A 26,630-nucleotide genomic window follows, 5' to 3' on the forward strand; every position below is an offset into this window, starting at 1 on the left:
CCTAAATTCTCCAGAGTTGGCTGTCTGGTTTTAATCAAAACCAAATGGTAGTCCAAGTTCCCAGCCTGGAGCAGCTAGGAGGAAGTCATTCAGTGGAGGCACAAGAAAGCAGAAAAGATAAACAGATGATAGTTCACAAAATTTGTGTGGGACAAAGGAAGCAGATACCGTGAGCTGCTTTGGAGATGTGATTCAGGGACTCTGTCAGGCTAGAGGGAAGAAGTTGCAAGTGGTTAATGTCAGCAAGACTGTAATAGGATCAAGATGGAGTCTGTCTTCTGCTCTCCCAGCCCTGCGTTTGTGTGACTGGAGGATTCTGACTGGAGGTAATGCCGCATGTGCCATGACAGGAACTCCTCTAATTCTGTGACAGATTCCTGGGATGGGAGAGATTTGAAGACCATGTTCCTGTTTACTGGCTTCTTGGGGTTTTACTCACAGATCCTCTCAGGTACAGGATGTAGGGCTGCAGCATTTTGTATTGTGAGTAGTGTTTAAAAAAAAAAGAAAAAGTTTTCCTACTGAGGAGAGGACGGTTTGAAATCTTTACATTCATCTTGCTCTCAGAAGAGATCTTTAGCAAGAAGGGCAGAAATATTTTGATGAAGTCGTGCCTACACATTTAATAGAGTGGGAAAGCTGTAGAGGAGGAAGAAAACTGTTTTCTTTCCTTGCTTTTCTTTCTTTTTCTTTTTTTTTCTTTTCTTTTCTTAATTCATCAGCAGTGTGGGATAGAGAAAGCTCTAGGACTTTATGACTCTCCAGCTAATCACCTCAAGAGCTTTGACAACTCCCTTCAGTTCTGTGTAAAATCAGAACTCCTCAGTCGCCCAGGCGGGCTCTGCTCTGCCCCCCTCCCTCTGCTTCGTGCACTCTTTCTCACATGCACTCCTCAGAGGCAGGAAATGCTTCCCAGGCAATCTGGGCCTGCTTGTGGAGGCCCCTTTCGCAAGACATCAGTCTGAACTGAGTGGACAGAAGTCCCTAGGAACGCCTCGACAGACTCCTGCGTGAGCCCAGGCCCCCTCCAGCTGCAGACGGTGTTTTTGTGAGAATCCCGCTCTGCGTTAAAAACTGCTTAGAATAGAGCCATGATCTCAACCACGAAATGTGAACTTATATTTTGGAGGAGCTCACGGGGACGGACTTCTTTCCTCGCCTGAGTGTTGAACAATGTCACGCCTGGGCGTTTCAGCTGCTGCTCCTCGTCTAGGTAAGACGCTGGGGACTCTTGTCTTTATGCTTTGAGGCGGTCGTGGAAGAGGCAGAAAGTTTGACAGAAACATTAACTTCGTGCACGGAGTGGTGGTTTCCTATGTTTGGGAGCTAAGCTAGGAAATCTGGAAGTGGAAAATGTTTAGGGAGGGGAAAATTCCTGCGAGTCAGAATTGTTTTAGCACAATGTCAGTTCTTCAAAGAGGCTCCGGAGAGATTTTACTCTTTTCCTCCACAAACTGAGATTTTAGTTTAATCCCTTTTTATCTTACCTTTTTTATGAATAAGACCAGGTTTCCTAGTGCATGGCATAATACAAAAACAAATACACATTCTCACCCTTAAGTGTGAGGTGTAGACGATTTCTTTTGATCTCCCCTTCCTTTGCCAAGAGGGAGAATAGGTAGCACCAGAGTGACTTTTCTTAATAATGAATCCCCAAAGAATATTCTATGTGTCCTATAAAGTATGAAGATAGGACTCCTCAGTATTTCCCCAAAATAGTTTTGACCACAGTGCAGGCTGTTAATAATGTACAGCTTAAAGGTTTCATTTAAAAAAAAAAGGTAAACACATGAAACTTCAAAAATTATTTCCATCCTAAATACTATTTGATCTGACTTTTAAAAATTTAAGTATTAGAATTGGATTTAGTTTGTATTAACTTTCCTGGATTCCCTGCTCAGGTCATATTTGTGTGAACATTTTTGAAGAATTGAAGTAAATCTCAATGACAGCGACATTCGGTATTATTATTTTAAGGCAGCTGGAAATCACTGCAATCACATGAAAAACCAATCATGTATTCATAATTCATACAGTCATAAAATTAGATTTCCACTGGGCTGTAGGTATCTTAAATGTCTAAACATGCAATATATGAACACAGAAATCTAGCAATGATTGAAATAAAATAAACTTATAATGCAAAACATACTGTTGCATTTATACTTCCGAAGAATTAAAAATGAAAATAATTATTTTATAGGAATGATGTGGAATGATATGTGAAGGGGATAGATATTTGTGTATATTTCCAAATCAATTAGATGAACACAAAATACCATAATGAAAGATGAGAGCTGTTTGACAGTTGGATCATAAGAAATCAAGTGTTTTAATCCCAAACTTTTACACAGTACAAGGTGACCATTTGTTGTATTAGCTAACTTACGATTGGATTCTATGCTAATATAAGTTATCTTGATATATTTTAACTATCCACTAACAATTTAAGATGTGTTAAAACATTTAAATATGATTTAAAAAAATCTTGTTCAGCATGTGAAAAATAAAGTGCTGGCTTCTCAGAATTATGATTTAATAAAATCCCTGAAAAGAATTTCAAAGAAGGAAAGAACATAAGAGACCACTTCAAACACTGTCCTTAGGTTGCTTCAGAGAGCTGAGGAATGACATTCAAAAGTGACCTGTCCAAGGTCACACTGCTAGCTAGTAGAAGAGATTTCAGTGGAACACCACCTCACTATTCAGAGATCATTCTACTACATCCTCTTGCTCTCAAATAATAATCATGCTGAATGAAGTATGAATATATCCAGTAGAAGGCTACTTTTTGACAGAAAATTGTAGTACCACTTTAAAAAATAAGAAAGGCTCAAAGTTGCCACCTGTGTATAGTATGGGGGGGGGGGGTGAATCATGGTTTTAAAAAAAGAACCAAATTCACCCAAGTAATGAAATATTCTCATACGTAAAAGTTTTCTCCTGCCTTCAACAAACACTTCAGTGGAGTAACTCTTTGGTGACCATTTTGTTATATTTCATATTTATGCCAAGGAAATCAATCCATATGCTAATAGTTATATTAATTTTCAACTGATGTTTCTTAAGAGAGTAGTGTCAGAAAGGAGCTTGTCTGATTGATATCCTCCTGTTCAAATGGTATCATAACCAGTCTGTCCCAACCAGTGACATTCAGAGATTTTACTTCCCCCTAGCAGAATCGGTTTAAGGATCTCAGGTACACAGATATTCTTTCTTTTATCTAACTTACAGCTCTATTGCTGTAGCTTCTTTCCAGTTTTATGGGTTTTTCCTCAGTGGAAATATGGAAAACTGAAATGGACATAAGAAAACATAAGTGTACATTTGTGGGTCAAATAAAGCCGATTCCTTTCATCTTCCCTTGTACAGCTTATTTTCAATCCTTTAATTGGTTCATATATCTACTCTGAGCCTTCTACAAAGTCCTTTAGTTGTAGAATATAGAATTTCTTACAGTATATAAGTACATGTCTGACTGGTGCAGTGTAAAATGAGAGAGTTGGCTGCTTAAGTTGCATCATACTTCATATATGACAGTAGATGTTGCCAGGCACACTGAATACTTCCCTTTCCAAGGCAAGAAACTTTCTCACAAAATGAATATATGTCATTTCTACTGCATGCCATTTCTTAGAATGTGTGTCATGATCCCTTTTCCCCCATTTTTATGAACCAGATTGAATTTCCTGATGTTATTACACTTTAAAGATGCATTATTCAACACTCTCAGTGTCTCTATCCTACACATTATTGGAATGAGGAATCAGTGAAATAAAGCAGTAGCCTAGATAACTGACTGCACGGTGACAAGAGAGCCTAGCAAAAGAGAATACATCATTTTATTATTTTCTTAAGAATTTTATAATTTAAAAGGAGGATTTTTTCTGACCACACTTAAACCTGCCCATACCATACACCTCATTATCAAGACTGTAGGCATGCTTTAATCTCACTCATAGAGGATTGGGTCTTGTAGGCTTTAAACAAGTCTATACTGGGGACATTTTAAATTAATCCTTTGTTTTGATCTTGTTTCTTCTTGGAGAATGAATGAATTAGTATATGATCTTACAATAAGAATATTTCTGTAGAAATCGTTACACTACAACAAATTTCCAAAGAGTTGGTCTAGACCTGGATCAGAGAATTTTATGATAAAAATAGAGACTTGCCAGTAATTGTACATGAGAATTTAAAGAGGGTATGAGAAAAGTAAAAACCCCCAGACTTGAAGGAATTGGCTTGACTGTTGTACCTTCTTCCCCCATTGAATGATAAGCCCCTTATGTCTACAACTTAAACCAATCAAGTTTGGAAAGAAGTCCAACTCCAGATTCACTTTGGTGTGGATATAAGGATTTACTTCCATGGTTCTATTTTGGTGTTAAATTGCTAGTCAGTTCATAGAGTTTTGAGAAACAGATGGACTTAGTTTTTAATGAAACTAAACAGAATAAAGGTGAATTTAGACCTAGTTAAAAAGAGATTGGTTGATTTTGATTGAGTAGATTATAGAATATGCAAATCAAGTTGAAAAGATTAAATAAGGACTTGCGTGCAAAAAATAGTGGGAAGGCGATGCAAACCGTGTGCATATAAATGTGCTCATTAATTAAGGTAGATGGGTAGAAAAAATTATTGTACTCGCTGTACATGTAAAAAGGTTGTTTTGTATTAGACTAGATTAACAAAGTGTTTCAGCAATACAATTCAAATAATTCAAAGAAAAAAATCAATCCTATCATGGAAATGAGTTGGAAAGGAAGTAGGAAGATCAGAGCAAGTTTAGAAATTCAATGTTTCTCGTTATTCTCAGCCATAAACATATTAGCATGTCAGATGCATTCAATACCTGTTTTGTCAATAATTGTTTATGGAATAAATTGGAGGGAAATAGGAAAGAAAGGAAAGCAAAACTGGTGTAAAGAGTGGGCATTGTGGGACTTTTTTTTTTTTTTTTAATTTTCCAGACATCCTGCGATGATAAAATAATTTTTACAGGGGAAAGAAGATAAGAGGTTGTCAAGAATCATCAGAGCCTCAGGCCAAAGGTTAACAACATTCTCATAAGAAGACGTTACAAATCATTAAAAACCAGAGGGAAGCATGAGCATCCAGAAGTAGTTTAAAAGTAAAAGTTACGTGAAACCAGTGACAGCAGAGCTCTAGTGAATTTTCCACAATTTAAATGGGGTGGTGAACTGAAAAGCTCCTGGGCAGAGTCCAAAAACTGGCTCTGATTTGTATCTTTGCCACTTGATGTTCTGCAATGTAAAGCTTGCCCCATAACTACTTTGAGCTTCTGCTTTTAATTGGTAAAGCAAGGAAGATAGTGAGAACAGTTCTATCATTGGGTCATTTTGAGCATCCCATGAGATTTTATATGGGCAAACTGTTTTGCACACAGTATAACAAACAAATCTTTGTTTAGAAAAGCATAGGTCAGTTAGTCAAGGAAGGAAGAAAGACTCATGGTATTTCACATTTTGGTCAAATTGCTCTTTTATATTGAAACAACATGGGCATGCAAGGGATAGTTGTGTCTCACACCCAGCCATGGATTCTGCAGCTAAAATCAATCAAAACTAAAGGAGTCACCGTTTTCAGCAGCAGCAACAGCATCCTGTCCCCAAACATCTAGTGAATTCTCTCATATGCAATGGATTGAATGTTCTATGCGTATCGCTAGCTTAGTATTATTATTTTAGCTTAATACTATTATTTTCCCCTCAACAAAACTTTTCGTTATTCCTATTACAGAGGTGAGAAAACTGAGGAACACAAAATCTAGGTAACTAATCCAAATCACTGGGGGTGTGGGGGAAGGAATGGTTCTTTAACAGGCATCTTACCTCCACAAAAAAATGGAGATCGTAACTTTTGCCACTGGTAGGTATTTGACCTTGAGCTGGTTACTAAGTCCTACCAAAATTCCTCCCTATAAAATTAAGGCAGTAACAGCAACTACTCTATGGAATATTTGTGAGTACTATTACCAAGGGAGATGGTGTAAGAGAACAGTACCTGACCCACAGTAAATGCTTAGTAAATGGAAGTCCTTTGTTACTGTTCCTATTATCATGATCAGAAGTTTTCAGTGTGCCTGCTGTTAGTTGGGTATATAGAAGAACACTTGGAAATCAAAACAAGCCCCACTGGGCATAGGTACATGATAAAGTAAGATGAGAATTACAGATATTACGCACAGCAGGCAAAGTTGATGGCAGAGGCATCAACACTTGGTAGGATAGTGACCTAACAGAATAGCTAAGTTCCCAGTGATGTCATGTTCCCAATTTCAGTGGAAGTCGTACTTTTTGAAGAAGGGAAATCTCAGTATTCTCTTGGCACGTAGCAAGCCAAGCACCTGGGTGGGTGTAGCCATATTTTTCATTTGCAGTTAGTGATTACTGTGTCTACTGTTAGAGGGTTCTTAGAAATGATAGCAAAGCTAAAAATAGAAAGTGGCCACTTAAAGCAAAGACACAGCTCACCATGCTGATGATAAAGCATTATAATCCATGTCCCTTGTTGAATAGAAACACTGCTTTGCCATTCAAAAACAAAAAGCAACCAAGTTCTTGATGACAAATTTAACTCTAAACTATTTCCTTTCACATGAAAAATTTCAACTGGAGCAAGTTCAGAACAAAGACAATACTTTTCTTTGGTTATAGGGGTTTGGTAGAAAAAAGATACTAAGGCAAAAACCCAAATGGTTAATTATTAGTGAGTTTATTTGCAGAAATAGCTAAGCTATGGTATAGTTCTAAATGCTCGAAGGATTCTGCCTAGGATGGAACACTATCATTGAGAAAACCATGTACTTTTATAAAATAAAATGGGGAAACCCAAAGAAAATACACATAGCTAGAAATTACTGCATCCATGATGCAATCTTTTTCCCCATGATGGTATGAATTTGGGGAATCTTTTGGAAATCAGCTATCCCCCAAAAGGTCTTAGTGATATCAGGCAAATATGATGAAGTTTTCCAAGATTTCCTCAAATTACATGTGGGTGACTTAAGAAAACTTTTAGAGACTCTGCAGAGCTGGCTGACCTGAGCTGTAAGGGGTAATAAGTTGAACACTGCCAGGATCTGGGCTCCTCCCTGAAAAAAAAAAAAAAAAAAAAAAAAAAAAAATTCAGAAATTACTGAGGCTGGATTACATAGCAGGAACCTGAAGGTAAAAATAGGGCACCACAGGAATAATAATTTTTGCAATTTTAGAAACCTGATTTTTTACAATGAGCTGACTTCTAGTGAACTGAACAGAGTTCATTGTCACATTTGTCTAATTCCTGGAATCTTTGACTCTGAAAGCTAAGTATACGAAAAAATTTTCCATGCCTAGTAAAGTTGAGATATACATAAAAGTAATAAATCTTAAAAGAATATTTTAAATTGGATACCTACTTCTTCCTTTTTCTTTTAAAGACCAGAAATGATGGAGACTTGGATGTATCTTTTGGAAAAAGTAATATAATCCTTATTCCCCTGACTTTGTTCATTATGGGTGGTTTCTTCTATAATTTACTATTTTTTTTAATATCCAGACAGCCCAAATACATGGAAGCTATTCCATATATAATACATATATAATATATATGTATATTTTAAGCTTCAATAATTTACCAATACAGAATTTCAATAAAGGGCACTTGGGTGGCTCAGTTGGTTAAGCATCTGTCTGAGCGTCTGCTCAGGTCATCCCAGGGTCCTGAGTTCGAATCCCACATCAGGCTCCCTGCTTATCAGGAAGACTCCTTCTTACTCTCCCTCTGCTGCTTTCCCTGCTTGTGCGCTCTCTCTCTCTCTCTCTGTCAAATAAATAATTTTTTTTAAAAAAGAGAATTTCAATACGAGTTTGTTTTCCACAGACAACTAATGAGGCATAATGAGTAAATTCCAACATCTGACAAAATATGCAAAAGTAAATGGGTAATGATTTTGTGAAGAATTAGAATGCAGATTGCTACCAAAGAAAGGAAATCTGCACGAAATCATATGAAGATAAATTCCTGCATCATATTATTAAAGGTCTCTCTCTCTCCCACAGTCTATTTCTAGCCGTTTCTGATTTGGATTAGACAACATGAATATTTTAAAGGAAAAGCACCAATTGTCTTTTGCTAAAAGTTGGCTACTCTGACCCCTGAGTAGACTCATAGAAATGCTTTTTTAAAATGTGTTATCTTTTTTGGCTATTTGTTCCTGCATTTACATAAAGGAATTAGGAAGAGTCGTCTCTGCTCCCGCTTTCTTACTGCTCCTGAGCATCTTGAAATGAAAGATCAGTTTGGCAATGAAAAGCATTCCTCTTCATGTTATCACTGAGCTGGGGGAGCAGTGGGAAGATACCCAAATGTGCACAGTTTGGTTCGCTAGATAATTCGTTCCTTGACAGCTCCATCAAGAAAACAAATTTCATTCTGGCCTTTGCAAATGTTCACTGTAGTGAAGATTTACTTTGAAACTAGCGAGCACACATTTGAAGAACTCCATTAAGTTGTGGTCATGTCTATGTTGTTGCATCTGTTCTAGTTGTCTAATTTAGTTCTAAAGTGGTCTGGAGGCCTTTTCTATTTGCAAATGTGACTCCCTGAGAGGAGACTAAGACACATAAAGATTGAAAATCATGATAGGAGTTCAGATTCCCAGTGTCTCCATTTTGCTGACTTATCATATTAGCCACAAAGTTGGTCAATGTAGAAATGTTCTTTTCTCTGCTCAGATAAATTCTGTATTCTTGTAAGAGTGCCTTTTTGAGAGCTGAAACCACTTGCAATTAAAAGGAGGTTATTTTCCTCATATCTTTTCTTCTTGCCCCCAGTGACTGAGAATATGCTATGTGGTAGATATTACACATAGATATGCTGTAAAGGAGTTGTAAGAAGGAAAACATGACCTAGAAATTCAACATGGGATGGGTAATGAAGAAGACCCTAAGGGAAACCAAAGCAACTGAGGCCACCTAAGGAGAGAGGAAAATAAAGAGAAAATGTCAGTACTATTACACTTTTATTTTCCCTTCTATTAAATACATAGAATCTGTGTGAAGCTGTTTTAAAACAACCTGGGAGCCAATTACCTGTGTGTGTGTGTACATATATTTTTAAATTTTTATTTTTGTATGTGTATACATATATATGTCTATGTATGTCATTTGCGTTCTGAAAGGATACAATGAGATACACACGTTTAAAGGTCTAAGGGGTTGAATGAGGAAAATTGCCATCTTGCTAAGTACTATGATGGGGTGTCCAGAAGAAGTTGAAATAATGCAAAGGAGAATTTCTCTTTTCATATGCATTTACTCAATTAAAGTTATTTACATCTTACTTTTTGTATCTTAAAACTTCTGTTCAGATAACATTTTAGAAGGCTATAACTAAGAGGATTACCAAGAATATTTTTTTCCTGACTTGCAGGAGTTCTTAAAAGAGTTGGGGGAAGAAAATGGTCATTAAAAAAAATCACCCAAGAACCTTATGGAAAATTGCATGATATTATTGGCCCAAAATAAATACCCAAACTGGCACCTTTATTGTGCAAATGGAAGAAGAAAGATATATTTGTGCTTGTGAGGGGGTGATATGGAGAGGGTGGGAGGGAACACAGGGAATATTTGGGTCCTATTAGACATATTATAGAGGAAATGTAGATGTATTTACCTATCAACTCAATCTTAAAATTACTGCTGTGGAACATATTAAAATATAGTTTAAATTTAGGCTATTATTTAACATGCTTTCTGAGATTCCGAAATTTTTCTTTGCCTCAAGCAAATAACACAAAGAACTACAACAATGTTAACTGTTTGGGGCTGTTTTCCCTATAACCTCTGTATTTCTAAACATTATGATTATACTATATTTTTCCCATTTTAGTCATTATCTGTTAAATTCCTATTATGAAAAATGAAGAGTCAGCTCTCTGAGATGATTCTTCCCAGCATCCCTAACCTCAACTCCTACAAAAATTTTATGCTTCAAAAATAGTTGCTGTCATAATTTTTTTGTTAAGTCAGTATTTGCTGTTTGCATTATTTGGCTACACAAAAAAATCACAGCTACACCAGGTCATGTACTATGATTATATTTCCTTTCTTTTAAAACCCTGTGTTTCCTGGAGGTAATAATTGATTTTTTGTTTTCTGTGTAAATATTACTAACTCTTCCACCGAAATTGTTTGACTTTATTATAAATTCCTCTTATTGTGGCCACATACCTCATATAATCTATTATTTCCATGGTTTTTTTCCTTAGAGACATCTCTTATAGAGAACTTTAGGATTTATGTGAAATGATTGCCTGCTCGGCCTGCTACATAAATTTCATCCTAGAAATCCCATGCCCTGGTCTTTGTGTTGAGTTTCTGACTCCCTTGACTCCATGTCTTCTCCATTTTATTTATTCTTTTATTTGGATAGAACTATCCCTCCAGTAGTTTCTTGAGAAGAGGGGGAAATTTTTAAAGGTAGATTAAAATTAGGTAGATTAAAATAAAAGAAAAATAAGGCAGATTAAAAATAACGTAGATATAAGTTCCCATCAGAATTTTGAAGATACATTTGCCTGTCTTGTTTCCAATTTTGCTATTAAGAAATCCAATAACATTGGGATTCCCAATGCATAATGTATAACCTCTTTTCTCTTTTTCTCTGATAACATATATGTTTATTTGCTTACCTCTAAAGTTCTGAAATTTCACAATAATGTTTCTTGGTGTGGTATATTTTTATTTCTTGTATTACTTCATACTTCACAGATTTTCTTGAATCTGAAGACAGGTCTGTGAAATTTTCTGAAAAAAAAAATTTTTTTTTCTTTTAAATCTCTCCCCTCAATTTTCTCTGAATGCACCTGAGAAATGTGGTTCCCCTCCCAGGTGTCAAATGGGTTTTCACATTGTTAGTAATTCTCTGGAGCTTATTGTTGCCTCTGCCATCTTTCCCGAAGAGGTGATTCTAGAACGGTGAAACTCTGAACCTCAGGTTGTTGTGGAGGCAGGACATTTACCACAGAGGGCGTCGTGTAGGGATTTTCTCCTCTGGAAGTCCTACCTCACATTTCCATCATCCCACAGGACTCACTAAGAAGGATGGATGGATGGAAGGAAGGAAGGAAGAGAGGAAGGAAGGGAGAGAAAGAGGGAGAAAGAAAATAGAAGGAATGAAGGGAGGAAGGAAGGAAAAGAGGAAGAAAGCAGAAGGAAGGAAGAGGGAAGGAGAAACTGATGACCCTCTGCTTTATGTTAAAACTTACATGGAATTTGTGGCCATGAGAAGACTTACTATTTTTCTCTACATGAGTTTCTCTCATAAAATTGTAAGCTCATTTAGGAAAGGTGGAATATATATTATTTAGGTCTACATTGTCAACGTTTAGCAGAGTGTCTGTGGCCCAATGGGCATTAAATAAACAAGAACTGGAGAAGTGATCTTGGCCAGCCAGCGCTGCTGTCAGTTCTTCATTCCTGCCCACTTGATATCAGCCTCCAGTGCTTTAATTGCATCGTATTCTCCCAGACTATAGAATGAGCAATGGTGATTATCATCGGAATCTTCTTCTCTAAGGACACTCAAAAGGCCAAAATACATAGTATGTGTTTATTTCAGAAGCAGGTGCAAAGGAGAACGTGGTCATTTGATATGGGATACAGGTCAGTGATTCTCAAACTAGAACATCTCCAATTGATGTCATTTAGTATGACAATATTTAATTTCAGTTAACTTTAAAATACCATATAGTGGGACACCTGGGGGCACCTGGGTGGCTTAGTGGGTTAAGCCTCTGCCTTCGGCTCAGGTCATGATCTCAGGGTCCTGGGATCGAGCCTCACATTGGGTTCTCTGCTCAGCAGGGAGCCTGCTTTCCTCCTCTCTCTCTGCCTGCCTCTCTGCCTACTTGTGATCTCTGTCTGTCAAATAAATAAATAAAATATTTTTTAAAAAATAGTGGGACACCTGGGTGGCTCAGTTGGTTAAGCAGCTGCCTCTGGCTCAGGTCATGATCCCAAAGTCCTGGGATCCAGTCCCACATCAGGCTCCTTGCTCAGCAGGGAGCCTGCTTCTGTTTCTGTCTCTGTCTCTGTCTCTGCCTGCCACTCTGTCTGCCTGTGCTCGCTCTCTCTCTGACAAATAAATAAATAAAATCTTTTTAAAAAATAAATAAATAAAATAAAATACTGTTTGGCACAAAATGCTTATGTTAAGGAGTGGTGTTACAAAATTAACTCAAATAATAAATTTGAGATTAATTTGTGTCTAAACATCTTATGCACTAATATCACAAAAAGCAAATTTGGCCATTTTACAAACATTTTCCAGAATTGTTACAACATTAGAGGTACATAGAGTCTCTTGAAATATAGTGGTGTTAGAACACATGCATTTAAGAAGTGAAAAATCCCCATGGAAATTCACTTCATAAAATCAACACCCTGAAATGACCTACACTTTTCCAGATCCCTCATCCAAATCTTCAGCAGCTGAGCTCATTCTGAATGAAAATGCACAAAAAGGATTACCAAGAAAATGTAACAAAAACTTGCAACACAAATAGTCGATAGTTAGAAATATAATTTTAGGGGCGCCTGGGTGGCTCAGTGGGTTGGGCCGCTGCCTTCAGCTCAGGTCATGATCTCAGGGTCCTGAGATCGAGCCCCACATTAGGCTCTCTGCTCAGCAGGGAGCCTGCTTCCCTTCCTCTCTCTCTGCCTGCCTCTCTGCCTACTTATGATCTCTCACTGTCAAATAAATAAATAAAATCTTTAAAAGAAAAAAAAAGAAATATAATTTTAAAGAGAGCAATCTGATGAGGAGATTGATAGGGAAAAATCAGGTCTTTTACAAAGACATCTATAACTTATAGGATGGATTCTAGTAAATTCAGATGATTTAGAAAATGAGGCCAGTATACTCAGTAATCCAGTAATCCAATATTCCCTCTTTATTTTATTTTATTTTGTTATGTTATGTTATGTTAGTCACCATACAGGACATCATTAGTTTTGATGTAGTGTTCCATGATTCATTATTTGCGTATAACACCCAATGCTCCATCAATCCATGCCCTCCTTAATACCTATCACTGGGCTCATCCATCCCTCCAACCCCTTCCCTCTGAAACCCAGAGTCCATAGTCCATACGTAGTCTCTCATGGTTCGTCTCCCCCTCCAATTCCTCCCCTTCATTTTTTTCTTCCTTCTTCTAATGGCCTCTGTGCTATTCCTTATGTGCCACATGTTAGTGAAACCATATGATGATTGTCTTTCTCTACTTGACTTATTTCACTTAGCATATCCCCTCTGGTTCCATCCAAGTCTATGCAAATGGTGGGTATTCCTCCTTTCTGATGGCAGAGTAATACTCCATTGTATATACGAACCACATCTTCTTTACCCGTTCGTCTATTGAAAGGCATCTCAGCTCCTTCCAAAGCTTAGCTGTTGTGGACATTGATGCTATGAATATTGGGGTGCATATGGCCCTTCTTTTCACTACATCAGTATTTTTAGGTTAAATATCCAATAGTGTGATTGCCAGGTCATAGGGTAGCTCTATTTTTAACTTTTTGAGAAACCTCCACACTGTTTTCCAAAGTGACTATACCAACTTGTATTCCCATCAACAGTGTAAGAGGGTTCCCCTTTCTCCACATCCTCTCCAACATTTGTTGTCTCTTGCCTTGTCAATTTTTGCCATCCTAACTGGTGTAAGGTGATATCTCAGTGTGATTTTGATTTGAATTTCCCTGATGGCTCATGATGTTGAAGCCTCTTCTTAATACTCTGTTCAGGCTTTAGCTCATGGGGGCAGATTTTAACTATCAAGCTTATAAACAATATTTGAATAGGAAGTGTGAATAACAAGGTTTGAAGAGAGAAAATTTTAAAAAAATCTATCAGACCACAGGATATGGAATGAGCACTGAAAATAGAGAGATGTTGGTCATAAGGATAATTAGGAAATTTTTTGTCTTAAAAAATATAGACACTATACATTCACAGGAATGATTTGGAAATGTCCAAAGAACCTAGATGAGCAGGACAGGAGTTAATGCTTTCATGTGTTCAATCTACCTAATTTACCATCTCTCTTAGCAACTAGACGGCTTTAGAACTTATCGAACTGTCTTCCTTTGACATTATAAAAACACTCACCTATTTGCCAAGGTTGAGTGAAGTCAATTAATATTATGGTAAGGCCCTAAGGGTAAACCTTTTCTATAATCCCTTCCCCCAAGGAGTTAATAAAACTCAATTTCTTTTTAGTAAAAGAAATGAATCCAGAATTTAGTCTCAACTTAAATGTGAATGTGGCTTAGGAATGACACAGTAATACCACTTGGCATTTCTTAAGTTAGCCTGCTCTCTCTACACTGGATAAAAATAAAGAAAAGAAAGCATCTAAAACAGAACCGCCCTATTACAACCCAAATTTGCCCATGAAAGCAGAAATTTTCTGGCCTGCATCTATGCGTTTTTTCCACTTTCCGTAGCCTCCCACACTATAATGACTTATGCATGGAATTCGGGGACTTTATATTTTCTTTTGAGTGCAGAATGAATGCCAACATGGAAAATGTGCAGGCTGACCATTTTCAAATGGTCACAGACCTTTGAGGGAACCCGATAGTATCCAGAAAGATATTTTGTCGGGCTAGGGTACCAAATCTAGTATATTCCTTAACTCTGCTGGTATTCATAGGATTGGAATATTTACCTTTCTGGCAAGTGCTTAGTCAGAATACCTTGAAATTTTTGGTAGGGACTCAAAATCCTGTTCAGTAGACTGAAGTGACCCAAAACCAGCACAGCAGTTAATCTTGTTTATGGCCGAAATCAATAAGCCAATCCATGTTATGTGCTGACAGTTCTTGTGTGAAGGAAAAACTCGAAGTGCCCGCTCTTTTGAATGGGATTTTTCTTTTATGGTCCAATAATTTGGTTTCATTATGGGACAAAGTTTGGACTAGTCATTTTTGTAAAGTTCAGTTTACATTGGTATAATTTGTTTCCTTGAACGAAGGGTTTGAATAATTCAAGGCAAAAAGGTGAAGGCTACCTAGAATGTGTTTATATTTTACCTTATCTCAGGCCTGGTTTTCTGGTTTACTTACATTTTTATGGCCAAATTCTAATAGCAGTACACAAACTAAACTCCTTAGAAGCTAAAAAGAATGCGACTGAAATTTCTGAGGAATTGTCCCAATTGTTTTAGCATGCTCACATCTTCCTTTTGGTTCTCTGAATTCCTGACTGAGGAGTTGAGATTTTATATGTACTAAAGCTGGGGGGAAGGGAAGGGGCGCAGGTAGAATCTCCTTCCATGGAAACAGTGACGTTTGTTGACAAAATCAGATCCAGGGCCTAGTTTAAATCCTGGCATACTTCCTGGATGTTTGACCTTGAGCAACTAATATAATGTCTCTAAGCTTCAGCAAAACAAGCTTGCTAGCTAGTAGTAGTAGCTGTGATAAGTGTGTGTGTAAATGTATTTATCCTAGGGCACGGTCAGTGGTCTGTGTTACACTTTCTTATGAATTATGTGTTAATAGGAGCTACACTAGATTTTTTCCATGCTTCTTAGTCACTCCTTGGAGTAAATACATCCAATAAATGCTCTTTCAGAAACTGAGACATTGCACATGCTGTCTCTATGGCTCTGATTTGGCATGAACAGACCCCTGGTATTCTTTGCTGCAATTCAAACCAAGCAGCAAATAAATTTCTTTTTTATTTTATTTTATTTTATTTACTTATTTGACACAGAGAGAGAGATCACAAGTAGGCAGAGAGGCAGGCAGAGAGAGAGAGAGGAGGAAGCAGGCTCCCCACTGAGCAGAGAGCCCGATGCAGGGCTCAACCAAGGACCCTGGGATCATGACCCAAGGGGAAGGCAGAGGCTTTAACCCACTGAGCCACCCAGGCACCCCTAGCAAATAGATTTCCTTAAGGACTTCTGTTCACAAAAGTGAAGCACAAAAGCATGGCAGCTAGAGCAACAACTTTCTTCTGGTGAGTTCTATTAAGTACTGTAATGCAAATATGTTCTTAAGGGAGTTTCAAGCATTCAGTACTTAACCTTCATTCATTAGTAGGTCAATTGATCCAGCTTCATTTAAAGTGTTGTCATTGTTTTTTGACCAGAAAGATTAAATACGACATTTTGTTCTAATAGGAGGCTACTTCTTAAAGAAGTAACATCATTAAAGCCATCAAATATATGCTCTATAAGATCTCTTAATCTTTCATAGCTCAGATTAAATGCTCTCTTTTCCAACATATATTTTGACTTGAGAATGATGATCCTGAATATATATATATATATATATATATATTTTAATTTTTTAATAGGTGGCAAAATGACGAAACTCACTCTCTTCTTGAGTCACTACAATATGAAGTCATCTTTCAGCATGTTCCATCTCCTTTAGTCTCATATGGAACGTATCTCTCTATCTGCTGTTAAACGACGATGACATGTCTGTAGCTATCAGAAAGAGAAGCTGGGAAGAACATGTGACCCAGTGGATGGGACAGCCTTTTAATTCTGATGATTACAACCCAGCATGTCATCATGGACTAGTAGCTGACAGCTTGCAGGCAAGTATGGAAAAAGATGCGTCTTTAAATGTGGATCGTAAAGAGAGGTGTGTTTCACTCCCGGACTGCTGCCATGGTTCAGAGCTGAGAGACTTTCCTGGGAGGCCAATGGGTCACATTTCAAAGGAGGTGGATGAAAATGACAGCCATGAAGGTGAAGATCAGTTTCTTTCTCTGGAGGCCAGCACAGAAACGCTAGTGCATATTTCCGACGAGGATACCGATTCCGATCCATGTGTTACAGATGATAAGCAGATTTTAAGTACCCAAGGACAAAAAATATCAGACCAACATAACAACAGAGGAGCAGGCTCCTCAGGAACAACACTGCCCATCATGGACAATCACCAGAGTGACTCCTGGGGAATGGCAGACGGAGCTGACTTAGCACTGGTAGAAGAAAGAGGGGAGAAGAGAGTTGTTGACGTTGTAAGTAAAAGCCTGGAGCTTTGTAATGAGATAAGCTTAAGTGAAATAAAAGATGCATCTAATAGAATAAATGTGTGTGACTCTTCGAATGTGAAAGATATTGTGCCTGAGAAGCAATTGCTTAATTCTGCTGTAATTGCTCAGCAACGAAGGAAACTTGACTTCCCTAAAGATGAACATGAAAGAAACACCTGCAGTGTAGTACAGGACAAGTTCTTGGCTCTTCCTTGCACGGACAGAGGACTGCCATTATTAAAAGCAGATTCTGGAAGCTGCCTTCTGCAACCTCCTTCCTGCACTGGTGGAATGTCAGCTGAAAATGGCCTCGAGAAGAGTGGTTTCTCAGAACATCAAAACAAAAGTCTCCCAAAGGTCAACTCAGGAGAGGGTATGCAGTGTTTACACTTAAAGGAAACTCTGGCCACCCAAGAACCCGCGGACAGCCCAGTCAGGCTTCGCAAAAGAAAGGTAAGACACATGCACAGATTATCTGGCTTTGGGATTTTATAAATATCTTTCTTACCATCACTTATTATTTTGCTCAGATTCAAGAGGTCTGTAAATGTTTCTATTGCCTTATAGTATAGCTGTATAACTCAGAGTATCTTCTTGGAGAAACCATCAAAATACTTAAACATTAAAATACAGTAACAACCTATTCATTTCACTAATATTATTTATAATAGTTTGTGAACATTGTATTCTGGAATTGTGTTGGAGACAGAATTGGTTTGACTTTCTTTAACTGGAATTAAGTAGCCACCAGATAGCTTATAGGTCAAGGCCTATCAGAAGAGTGTTATCTAATCTTTAGAAAGAAAGAAAGAAAGAAAGAAAGAAAGAAAGAAATAGTATTTTCTTTATTGCATGTCAATTATTTAGATTTATTTCTTTTTCTCTTTAAAAAGTATATTTTATCATAAGGGGTATCATTCACATGGGGAAAAGGACTCCTTTACATACACAAAGGCAATAGTTTTCCCTACCCCCAAATAAACTGATACTATTTTAAATAATCCTCTGGCACATTTGCCATCATTAGACGTATCAACTTTTCTTTAACTCTTAACCAAAAAGAGCCAATAACTGAAATTATTCTTGATGCCAAGGCCCTTTTACTAATCCTGTAGATGCCATACTCCCCTAAGAAGTTTCCAAGTGAGAGAAGCAAAAATTAGAGTTACAGCACGCATGGTTTAGCTAGTAGACCCTTGGCCAAAGTTTGTCTTTTCTTGTAGATTTTCTCCAAATTCTTCCAGCAATGTAGTGCTTACAATCCTTATGAAGTACAAATATGATTTCTTTTTTTTTTTTTTTAATTTTTTATTTTTTATAAACATATATTTTTATCCCCAGGGGTACAGGTCTGTGAATCACCAGGTTTACACACTTCACAGCACTCACCAAATCACATACCCTCCCCAATGTCCATAATCCCACCCCCTTCTCCCAAACCCCCTCCCCCCGGCAACCCTCAGTTTGTTTTGTGAGATTAAGAGTCACTTATGGTTTGTCTCCCTCCCAATCCCATCTTGTTTCATTTATTCTTCTTCTACCCACTTAAGCCTCCATGTTGTATCACCACTTCCTCATATCAGGGAGATCATATGATAGTTGTCTTTCTCTGCTTGACTTATTTCGCTAAGCATGATACGCTCTAGTTCCATCCATGTTGTTGCAAATGGCAAGATTTCATTTCTTTTGATGGCTGCATAGTATTCCATTGTGTATATATACCACATCTTCTTGATCCATTCATCTGTTGATGGACATCTAGGTTCTTTCCATAGTTTGGCTATTGTGGACATTGCTGCTATAAACATTCGGGTGCATGTGCCCCTTTGGATCACTACATTTGTATCTTTAGGGTAAATACCCAATAGTACAATTGCTGGGTCATAGGGCAGTTCTATTTTCAACATTTTGAGGAACCTCCATGCTGTTTTCCAGAGTTTCTTTTAAATCCAATCTGGTCATTGGCATTGAAAACTCCCTGCAGATTGGGCAACATCCTTCCCCCTCTTATGATAATCATATTAACCCATAATTGCAGTTCTCCTAACACAAAACCAGTGTTCTCAGTTCTGCTCAACTGGGGCTATCTACAATGAGGAAACAAAAATCTCTCTTTTTGCAGGTAAAAAAACAAAAAAAAAAGTCTGATTTCCATAAACTTTGCTAACAAACTAGATCAGTCACATGTTACAAGTTAGTGTAAATGAAGTCAGAGGCTTGACAACAAAGATCAATGTGCTCAAACTATATGAAAATAGAGCATCCTGTGCCTCTGGGAAACTCTTCCTTCCTTTTAGATTGTTTTAAAAGATTAATGCTCCCTAAAGTTGTTATGATTGGCATGCTCTGGTCACTTTTTCAGAAATGTCCATTTATCCTATCAAATCTGTTGGGAATGCAATAATGACATAAGAAATTATTAACTGACCTATGACATAGCTCCCCTAAAATAAGACAAACCCTGCCCAACTGCTGACAGAAACATTAAACATTCCAGAAACATATGCTCACCACTTGGACATTTATATCAATACTAAGAATGCTGGAAAGAATTTGCTCTTGGACATGTCACTGTAGCATGGCTACATTTATGAGAGCTGTAATTATAACCTATTTACAAGTTCTAACTTAAATATTCTATTTTAAGCATTTCATCATTCTAAAGTGTTATGGCATTGTCTGGTGGAATATTTGCTTTGACTCTACAGCTCATTTAGGATGCTTTGTAATAAACAGATTAAATGCAAAATTTCAAGTTTAGGAGTTACTCTGGAAAGATTTGATTATGGGAGAAGATTCTATAATCAACATCTGTAGGAATTTCTGTTCCATTTTATACTGAATGAATATTAAAATATCTCTGAACTGGCAAATAGCCATTTTAGAAATTTACCAAAGAAAACAGTAAAACATATAAAAATATATGGGCAGAGATGTTCATTATTATATCGTATGTTACTGACAAAAAAGAAACAACCTAAATTTCCACCAATAATGAATGTTTAATTATTGCTTATCTATTGTTGGAATGCTATGTAGCCATGAAAAAGATAGAGTGAGATCTGTGTGCATTAACAGAATAATGCTGAAGATATAGTATATGTGGAAAAAGGCAGCGGCAGACCACTATGTCTAGCACATACCAACCTCATAGGACAAAATGTGCATATATAGATATAAATATAAATGGGGTATAAATCTCTCTATATGATTAAATGTGAAATTCTAGCTAAATTGGGATAAAATTGTTTATAGCAGTTACTTTGAAAGAATGGAATTAAAACTATAGAAGCAGGTGATTTTTCACCTTTTATCCTATATAAGTTTTATAAAAAGTGATAGAATTATGGGTGAAATGCATACAATGAACAAAAGTACAAATACAAAGTAATGTTACATACATAAATAACTTGGAGCATTTTCTCCATAGCACGAAATGATCCCTTAAATAGTTCTTATGATTATCATCACTTCTGTGAAGTGGAAACAAATATTTATAAAGTTTTTCAAATTATCGACAAGAGTTCCAATCAACTACTCCATTCCTAATGCTATTGTACGTCATTTAAAATAGGTAAGCCATTTGGGGAGACACACGAGCCACATTTTCATGTCTAAGGTGTTAGGTTCCAGATGCTGAAAAGAATTTGCTTAATTGTCTATATCTGTAAAACTATTTGTCAGCCATGGTGACAGCTTTAGGATTAGTGCATGAAAAGGTCAACCAGGAGTGCCTGGGTAGTTCAGTGGGTTAAAACCTCTGCCTTGGGCCCAGGTCTGGTCTCAGGGTCCTGGGATCGATGCCCACATTGAACTCTCTGCTCAGCAGGGAGCTTGCTTCCCCTCTCTCTCTGCCTGACTCTCTGCCTACTTGTGATCTCTCTCTCTGTCAAATAAATAAATAAAATCTTAAAAAAAGAAGAAAGAAAGAAAAGGTGGATCAGAATATAAGCTAATAAAATTTTAGTGAGAGAAATTTCATCAGTGTATTATCTGATGGTCGTATGAGTGAAGCGAATCCTTCATTGAATTTATAAGCATGATTTTTGGGGGGGGCAGTGGGGGTTAGGATATAATCAAGATCCTAAGACTTGGAAAAAAAAAAAAGAAAACTAAAGTAGAGCTTCTAAGAGTGATCCCCAGAATGTTCTGAAATAGCATTGTGCTAGAGGCATCATTGTACTGCAGATATACATTATCATTCCCTCAAACCCATAAATCTTGGCAGGCATTCATTGTTTTGCATGATGTATTTTTTTGTTGTTTTCCAGTGTTATTTCTGGACATCAAGGATAGATACACATATATTTATTAAGAATTTCAAGTGGAGAGGACTACATTTGTAGTATATATATATATTAATCTTTTAAGATAATAATTCTCCTAAATACGGTGAACTATGTCATTCAATGAAGCCACTAAAATAAAAGGAAAACCAAGGGAGTAGTAACAGACATTAGCAAATGAGTCAGAAGGTTGTGTGGCATATGATCAGTGCTTATAGAGCGTGGGTGGGTCTTTGGGGTAAGGCAGCTGGTTAAGAGAAATTCTCAGAGACAAATTCCACAGAAATCTGGAGGAGGGAGTCCGTCTAAGAAGTGGTCTCTTTAAACCAAATGAGATGTGAAGATGGAAAATATGTAGGGAAAGACTTGAGGTTAGACTTTTTTAAAAGAACTAGTGTATTTGTTCTTGATGGTGGTTAGCTAATTAAAGAGAGTTCAAAATTCAGTCGTCTCTAGAGACTATTTAAATAGTTCCCAAAGTTTTGCATAACCATGATAGCTATATAAATGGATGAACATATTTTTATTTGATCACGTAAAACATGAACCGTATTACAAAGCAATATAAACTCCAAAATAGAGTGCAAAAAATGATCTGGAACTTGAGAAGACACCTACTTCCACATTTGAACAAAAATCTCACATTTCGACAATAAAATAAACTATACCATTTATGCTGTAGTTTTGACTGCTGTTGTAGAAAACCAGCATAAAAGTGACTTAAACAGTATCTTTTTTTCACATCTGCATAATAATTAGACATAAATAGTTCTGAACTAACATGTAGCCTCTTTGTTTTCAAAACCCCAGACTCCTTTGATCTAACTGCTCTATCACCTTGATCCCTTGATCCCTTATTGACAATCAAGTCAGTGTACAGGCAGGACCCAGAAAAGACACACTTTTTTTCTCCCATATTTCCTGTGCTAAAATTTAGTTGCATGGCCACGGTAAGCAACAGGGGCTGAGGAATGGAGTCTGTGTTCTGGATAAGCAGGTGTCAGATAAAAATTCTATTATCAAAGAAGGAGAAATTTTATAGTGAGGGATAACTCGTAACATTAAACATGTTGAGGAATAGCACCTTGCCATAAATCTATTCCAGTATATCATGGCCTGTTGTAAAAGGAATAAACAGGCTGCTATATGTTCTGTGGTATTTTCTATAAATACTTGATTTAATTTCACACTATAGAATATCTTTCAGTGTTAAGAAACAATTCAAAGTGATGTTGACCCAATGCTGCACTTTTCTATGGAAAACTTTTCAGGAGCAAAACATTATGCTGTATCTACTGTATTTTATCTCTGAACAAATGTAGTACATTAATTAGAAATGACTGATAAAATCAAGTATTTTCTCCTTACCCTATCTCTAAAATATGTATAAATTCAGGAAAAGTGCACTCATACTTGAAATGACCTTCTCATTCCTCTCTATGACCTCCTTGTTTTTTTTCTGTCTTCTGAATGCCTGTGTTGGAGCTTTCTAGCATGAGGAGCCTGTCATTGACCGATGGGTGACATAAAGAACATAGTAAATTATGCAAAAGATAGAATGGACAAAGATAGGAAGCCAGCTGGAAGAATATAAAAGGGAAGGAAAAAATTGTCTAAGAAATAAAAAACGAAAGGATGGTTAAGTTAAGGCCCTAAGACATGTTGAATGAAAGCAAGGACTAGGGGAGAATTAGACTTTGTTAATAAGCCTAGTATCATTTGACAAAGAGGAGAAGATTTGAAAGCATATATAGCTTTGCAGATAGATTCATGATAACAGTATGATTTTACACTAAAGTCACATGGGTTTTAAAGACAGTCTTGTTGATTAGATTGTATTGTTTTTAAACTTCGTTTCTGTAGGTCAGGGATTAGGGCTGGCAGAGAAGTCATTAGCCAGTGGAAAGTTGGAGTGTAGATAGACAACACTAGGTCTTCCCAGCTATATTTTAGCTGGGTTCGTGTCCCAGGTACATCTGGTAACTTCACTAATAGCTCTTTTTGTGTTGTTAGGCCACTGAAAACCATCAAATTATGTTATGCCATTTAAACTGGTTTTTGCCTTACAAACAACTAGGAAGCCAAAAACATATTTGCAGATGTTTGGAGCTCAAATATTTTGCTGCATAATAAACATGATTCCTGTAAAACCACGTAGAAATGTGAACAAACCAAAACAAAACCACATTTAATTGTATGATAAAAGATAACACCAGATACAGTGTCTGATAAAACCAATCAGTAGCAAACATTGAGCATTTGCAATATCCCCAGTAAGACATCTGTTCGAATTCCCCAGTAAAACTTCTGTTTGACTCACACAGAAGGCAAGTACCGTAGGGAGGGAACAGTGGTGTCAGAGAAAGAGAGAAGGGATAGGGCACAAGAAGAGGAGGAGAAGGGAAGACGAAAGAAAGAAAGAAAGAAAGAAAGAAAGAAAGAAAGAAAGAAAGAAAGAAAGAAAGAAAGGATACCAAGACAAGCCCCAGTCAATTGTAAGGAAAAGCAACATGACAAGTCCTTGACAAAAAGTGGATTTGTAGAAGGCTGGAAATCAAATCTGATTTCAGCATGTTGCAGTTGTGATTATCACCAGCAGGAGTCTAAGGAGGAGACAAGGAACATGAATTTGAGTCCAGTGATTACAGAGCAGGTGGAGATAAATTATTGTTATTCTCAGTTCACTTGAGGAACTCTGCTGAGTAGAGCTAGCCTTCCCAGGCTGTATCTCCCCCAGGCTAAAGGTAAAGCCCCAGTGAGCTATTTTAAGATTCTCAGATAGTTTCCCTTTGGGGGGATTTTCCCAAATCTCCTCAGCCAAATCAGTTGCTTGATTCTCTCTTCACTAATAGAAGACTTATCTCTTTTATAATGTTTACTATAAAATCATTTGATCACTCCATTGCTTACTAAAGCATAACCTTGGTGGGGACAGTTTTTTCAAATTTACGTCTAGATCCTTCAGCCCAGGGCTTAGAACTCTATTCATAGGTGTTTGAATGAATGGATATTCCTGTCATGGTTAAGGATTTATTTTCAGAAGACAAAGTCAGATGTCTAGAGCCTACTTATAAAAATGCAGAAGAAATGGACCCATACAACCCACATCCGAAACCAGATATCCCCTGCTTTGTACCATAATCTCTTATCTGTGCTTCCTGCTAGTACCATGCTAAAACAGAGCATGAGGGAAGAGGGAGAAAAGAACTATGTAAAATCTGGGTCTCTGAGGCAACCTCAAGTTTGATTATTATTACCGTTCATCTCAAAACAACTAATTCATTCTCCCTAACCCAGTGCAGAGAGCGCTGAGGGATTAATGTTGTTTCAAAGGAGGAAAATGTTAGAATGTCCATTCACAGTGACTTTTAATTTATCCTTTAATTTTATATATATTCTGTAAGATATATATTAATAGAAAAGTATATATGTTATAGTTTATAATTAAATAACGTACACATTGTCACTGAGAAGCACAGGATCAAAAATGTTGGGAAGCCACTGGTTCAGAAATTTTTCAACTTTTCTGGTTCATGTCATTCTGAGGAATTTGGGGGTGGAATGGATGGGAAATGACAGGAAAAATAGAGTAAGAGATTGAAAGACAAACAAGTAGGAGAGATTAAGGGATTTGTTTAGAGAGTGTCAGACAATAGTAAATTTCTTTGTAATTTATATCATGAAAACCACATAAAGTAGGGAGATTTGCTGCCAGGTGCCTCTAAGGCAGAAAAATATACTTTGAATGAGAGCAATTAGATTTGGATGTTTCTTGTTCCAGATTTTTTTTTTTTAAGTAGTTATGATGTGTGATGGGCCTCTGATCCAAGTTGTGACTTGGACCCAAACTGCAAATTTACGTTATTAGTAACAAGATCATTAATAAACTCACATTAACCCAACATCAGCTTTTATTGGAGCAAGAATTAATACATGTTTATGATGTTATTTTAAATAATTAATGGGTATTTCAGAGCCAAATGCAATTAGAGGCTATCGTAATAGTGAAACTGATTAAACATTTCTTCCTTGTGGATTTCTGTTACTATAAACCAGGACCAATTTATTAATCTCTTAATACCAACAAAACCAGCATAGGTTTTGGCTGCTTCCCTTCAAGAAATGCCAATATCCACAAGAGCTGGGAGAACTCACATAGCCTACAGAACAGGGCCCTGCCTCTGTTATCTGGGCACTAACTGCAGTGATGCCAACAGACCCGTTCACTCTCTGGCTCGTGTTCTTAGAACTAAAGTACTTATCCTTGCTGCCAACAAGGTCTCTATTCCACAGATAATGTTCTAACTGTCAAGAAAATTATAGTGCTACTTTAGAGATAACCTTACAATTTTCAAAGGAAACATAAGCAAATAGGAAAATACACTTTTCTTCTTTTTTTTTTCAGTTCTGTTTCTACATTGGCACAGGAATAAAACTAGTGATTCATGAAACTCTTAGATTTGAGGTTCCATTTTTTGAGCCACTGGAACTTGAAAAGGGTTTTATATACATTAAGGGTTTCATATACAATAAAAGTTAACCCAGAGGTTTAAAAAAAAGAAGTTGAAATAGCATTACTATTTGGTCTAGAAAATGAATGGCTTGGTCTGACCTTGATTTTCTTTTTCTTTTTTCTTTATTTTGTTTGTTTACTTGAGAGAGAGAGAAAGCACAAGCAGGGGGAGGGGTGGAGAGGGAGAAGCAGGCTCTCCACTGAGCAGGACCCTGATATGTGGCTCAGTCCCAGGACCTGGGATCAAGACCCAGGCAGATGGCAGATGCTTAACCAAATGAGCTACCTAGGTGCCCTGGTCTCGCCTTGATTTTCTAACCAAGAGAATAAGCTGTTGATGAGGAGAAAGAGCACAGTCTAAATTGAAGGGTATCATTTAATCTTTGTAAAGCTTATATATATCTAAAAAGAAAAATGAAGACAACATTCCCTATATCACAAGTTTGCTAGAACATTAAATGAGATAGAAAATGTGATTAAACAAACTGCCTAGTACAATTCCTGTACTAGGAAACAATACATTTTTTAACTCAAATTCAAGGTGAATTGACAATTACATAACTGAAAAATTGCAGGCAGAATCTATATTCACAGCATAAATAACAGCCAGGGTCAGTAGCTACTTTAGTTAGAGATTTCTGGAGTGCTGCTTGGCCTGTGGTTAGCCTCCACACTGTCTACCCTATGGGTATGCATAGAACCAAGTAATTAAGCCAATGGACTCTGCAACCAAGCTGCTTAGTTCACTTGTAGCTTTGAAATCTTGT

At 37.0% G+C, this 26,630-nt stretch overlaps 1 protein-coding gene across 1 annotated transcript in view; it reads left to right on the plus strand.

Moving 5' to 3' along the window:
• Positions 1–944: 944 nt before the first annotated feature.
• The window catches only part of DLC1 (DLC1 Rho GTPase activating protein), a 426,333-nt gene continuing 400,647 nt past the window's right edge, over positions 945–26,630 (plus strand). Inside the window, exons 1-2 of the mRNA XM_059156107.1 lie at positions 945–1,213; positions 16,372–17,517. Coding sequence (XP_059012090.1) covers positions 16,498–17,517 — 1,020 coding nt within the window. The 5' untranslated portion in view covers positions 945–1,213; positions 16,372–16,497. The remainder of the gene's footprint in view (positions 1,214–16,371; positions 17,518–26,630) is intronic.

This window comes from Mustela lutreola, chromosome 18 (genome assembly GCF_030435805.1).
Source record: "Mustela lutreola isolate mMusLut2 chromosome 18, mMusLut2.pri, whole genome shotgun sequence".
Classification (NCBI taxonomy): Eukaryota; Metazoa; Chordata; class Mammalia; order Carnivora; family Mustelidae; genus Mustela; species Mustela lutreola.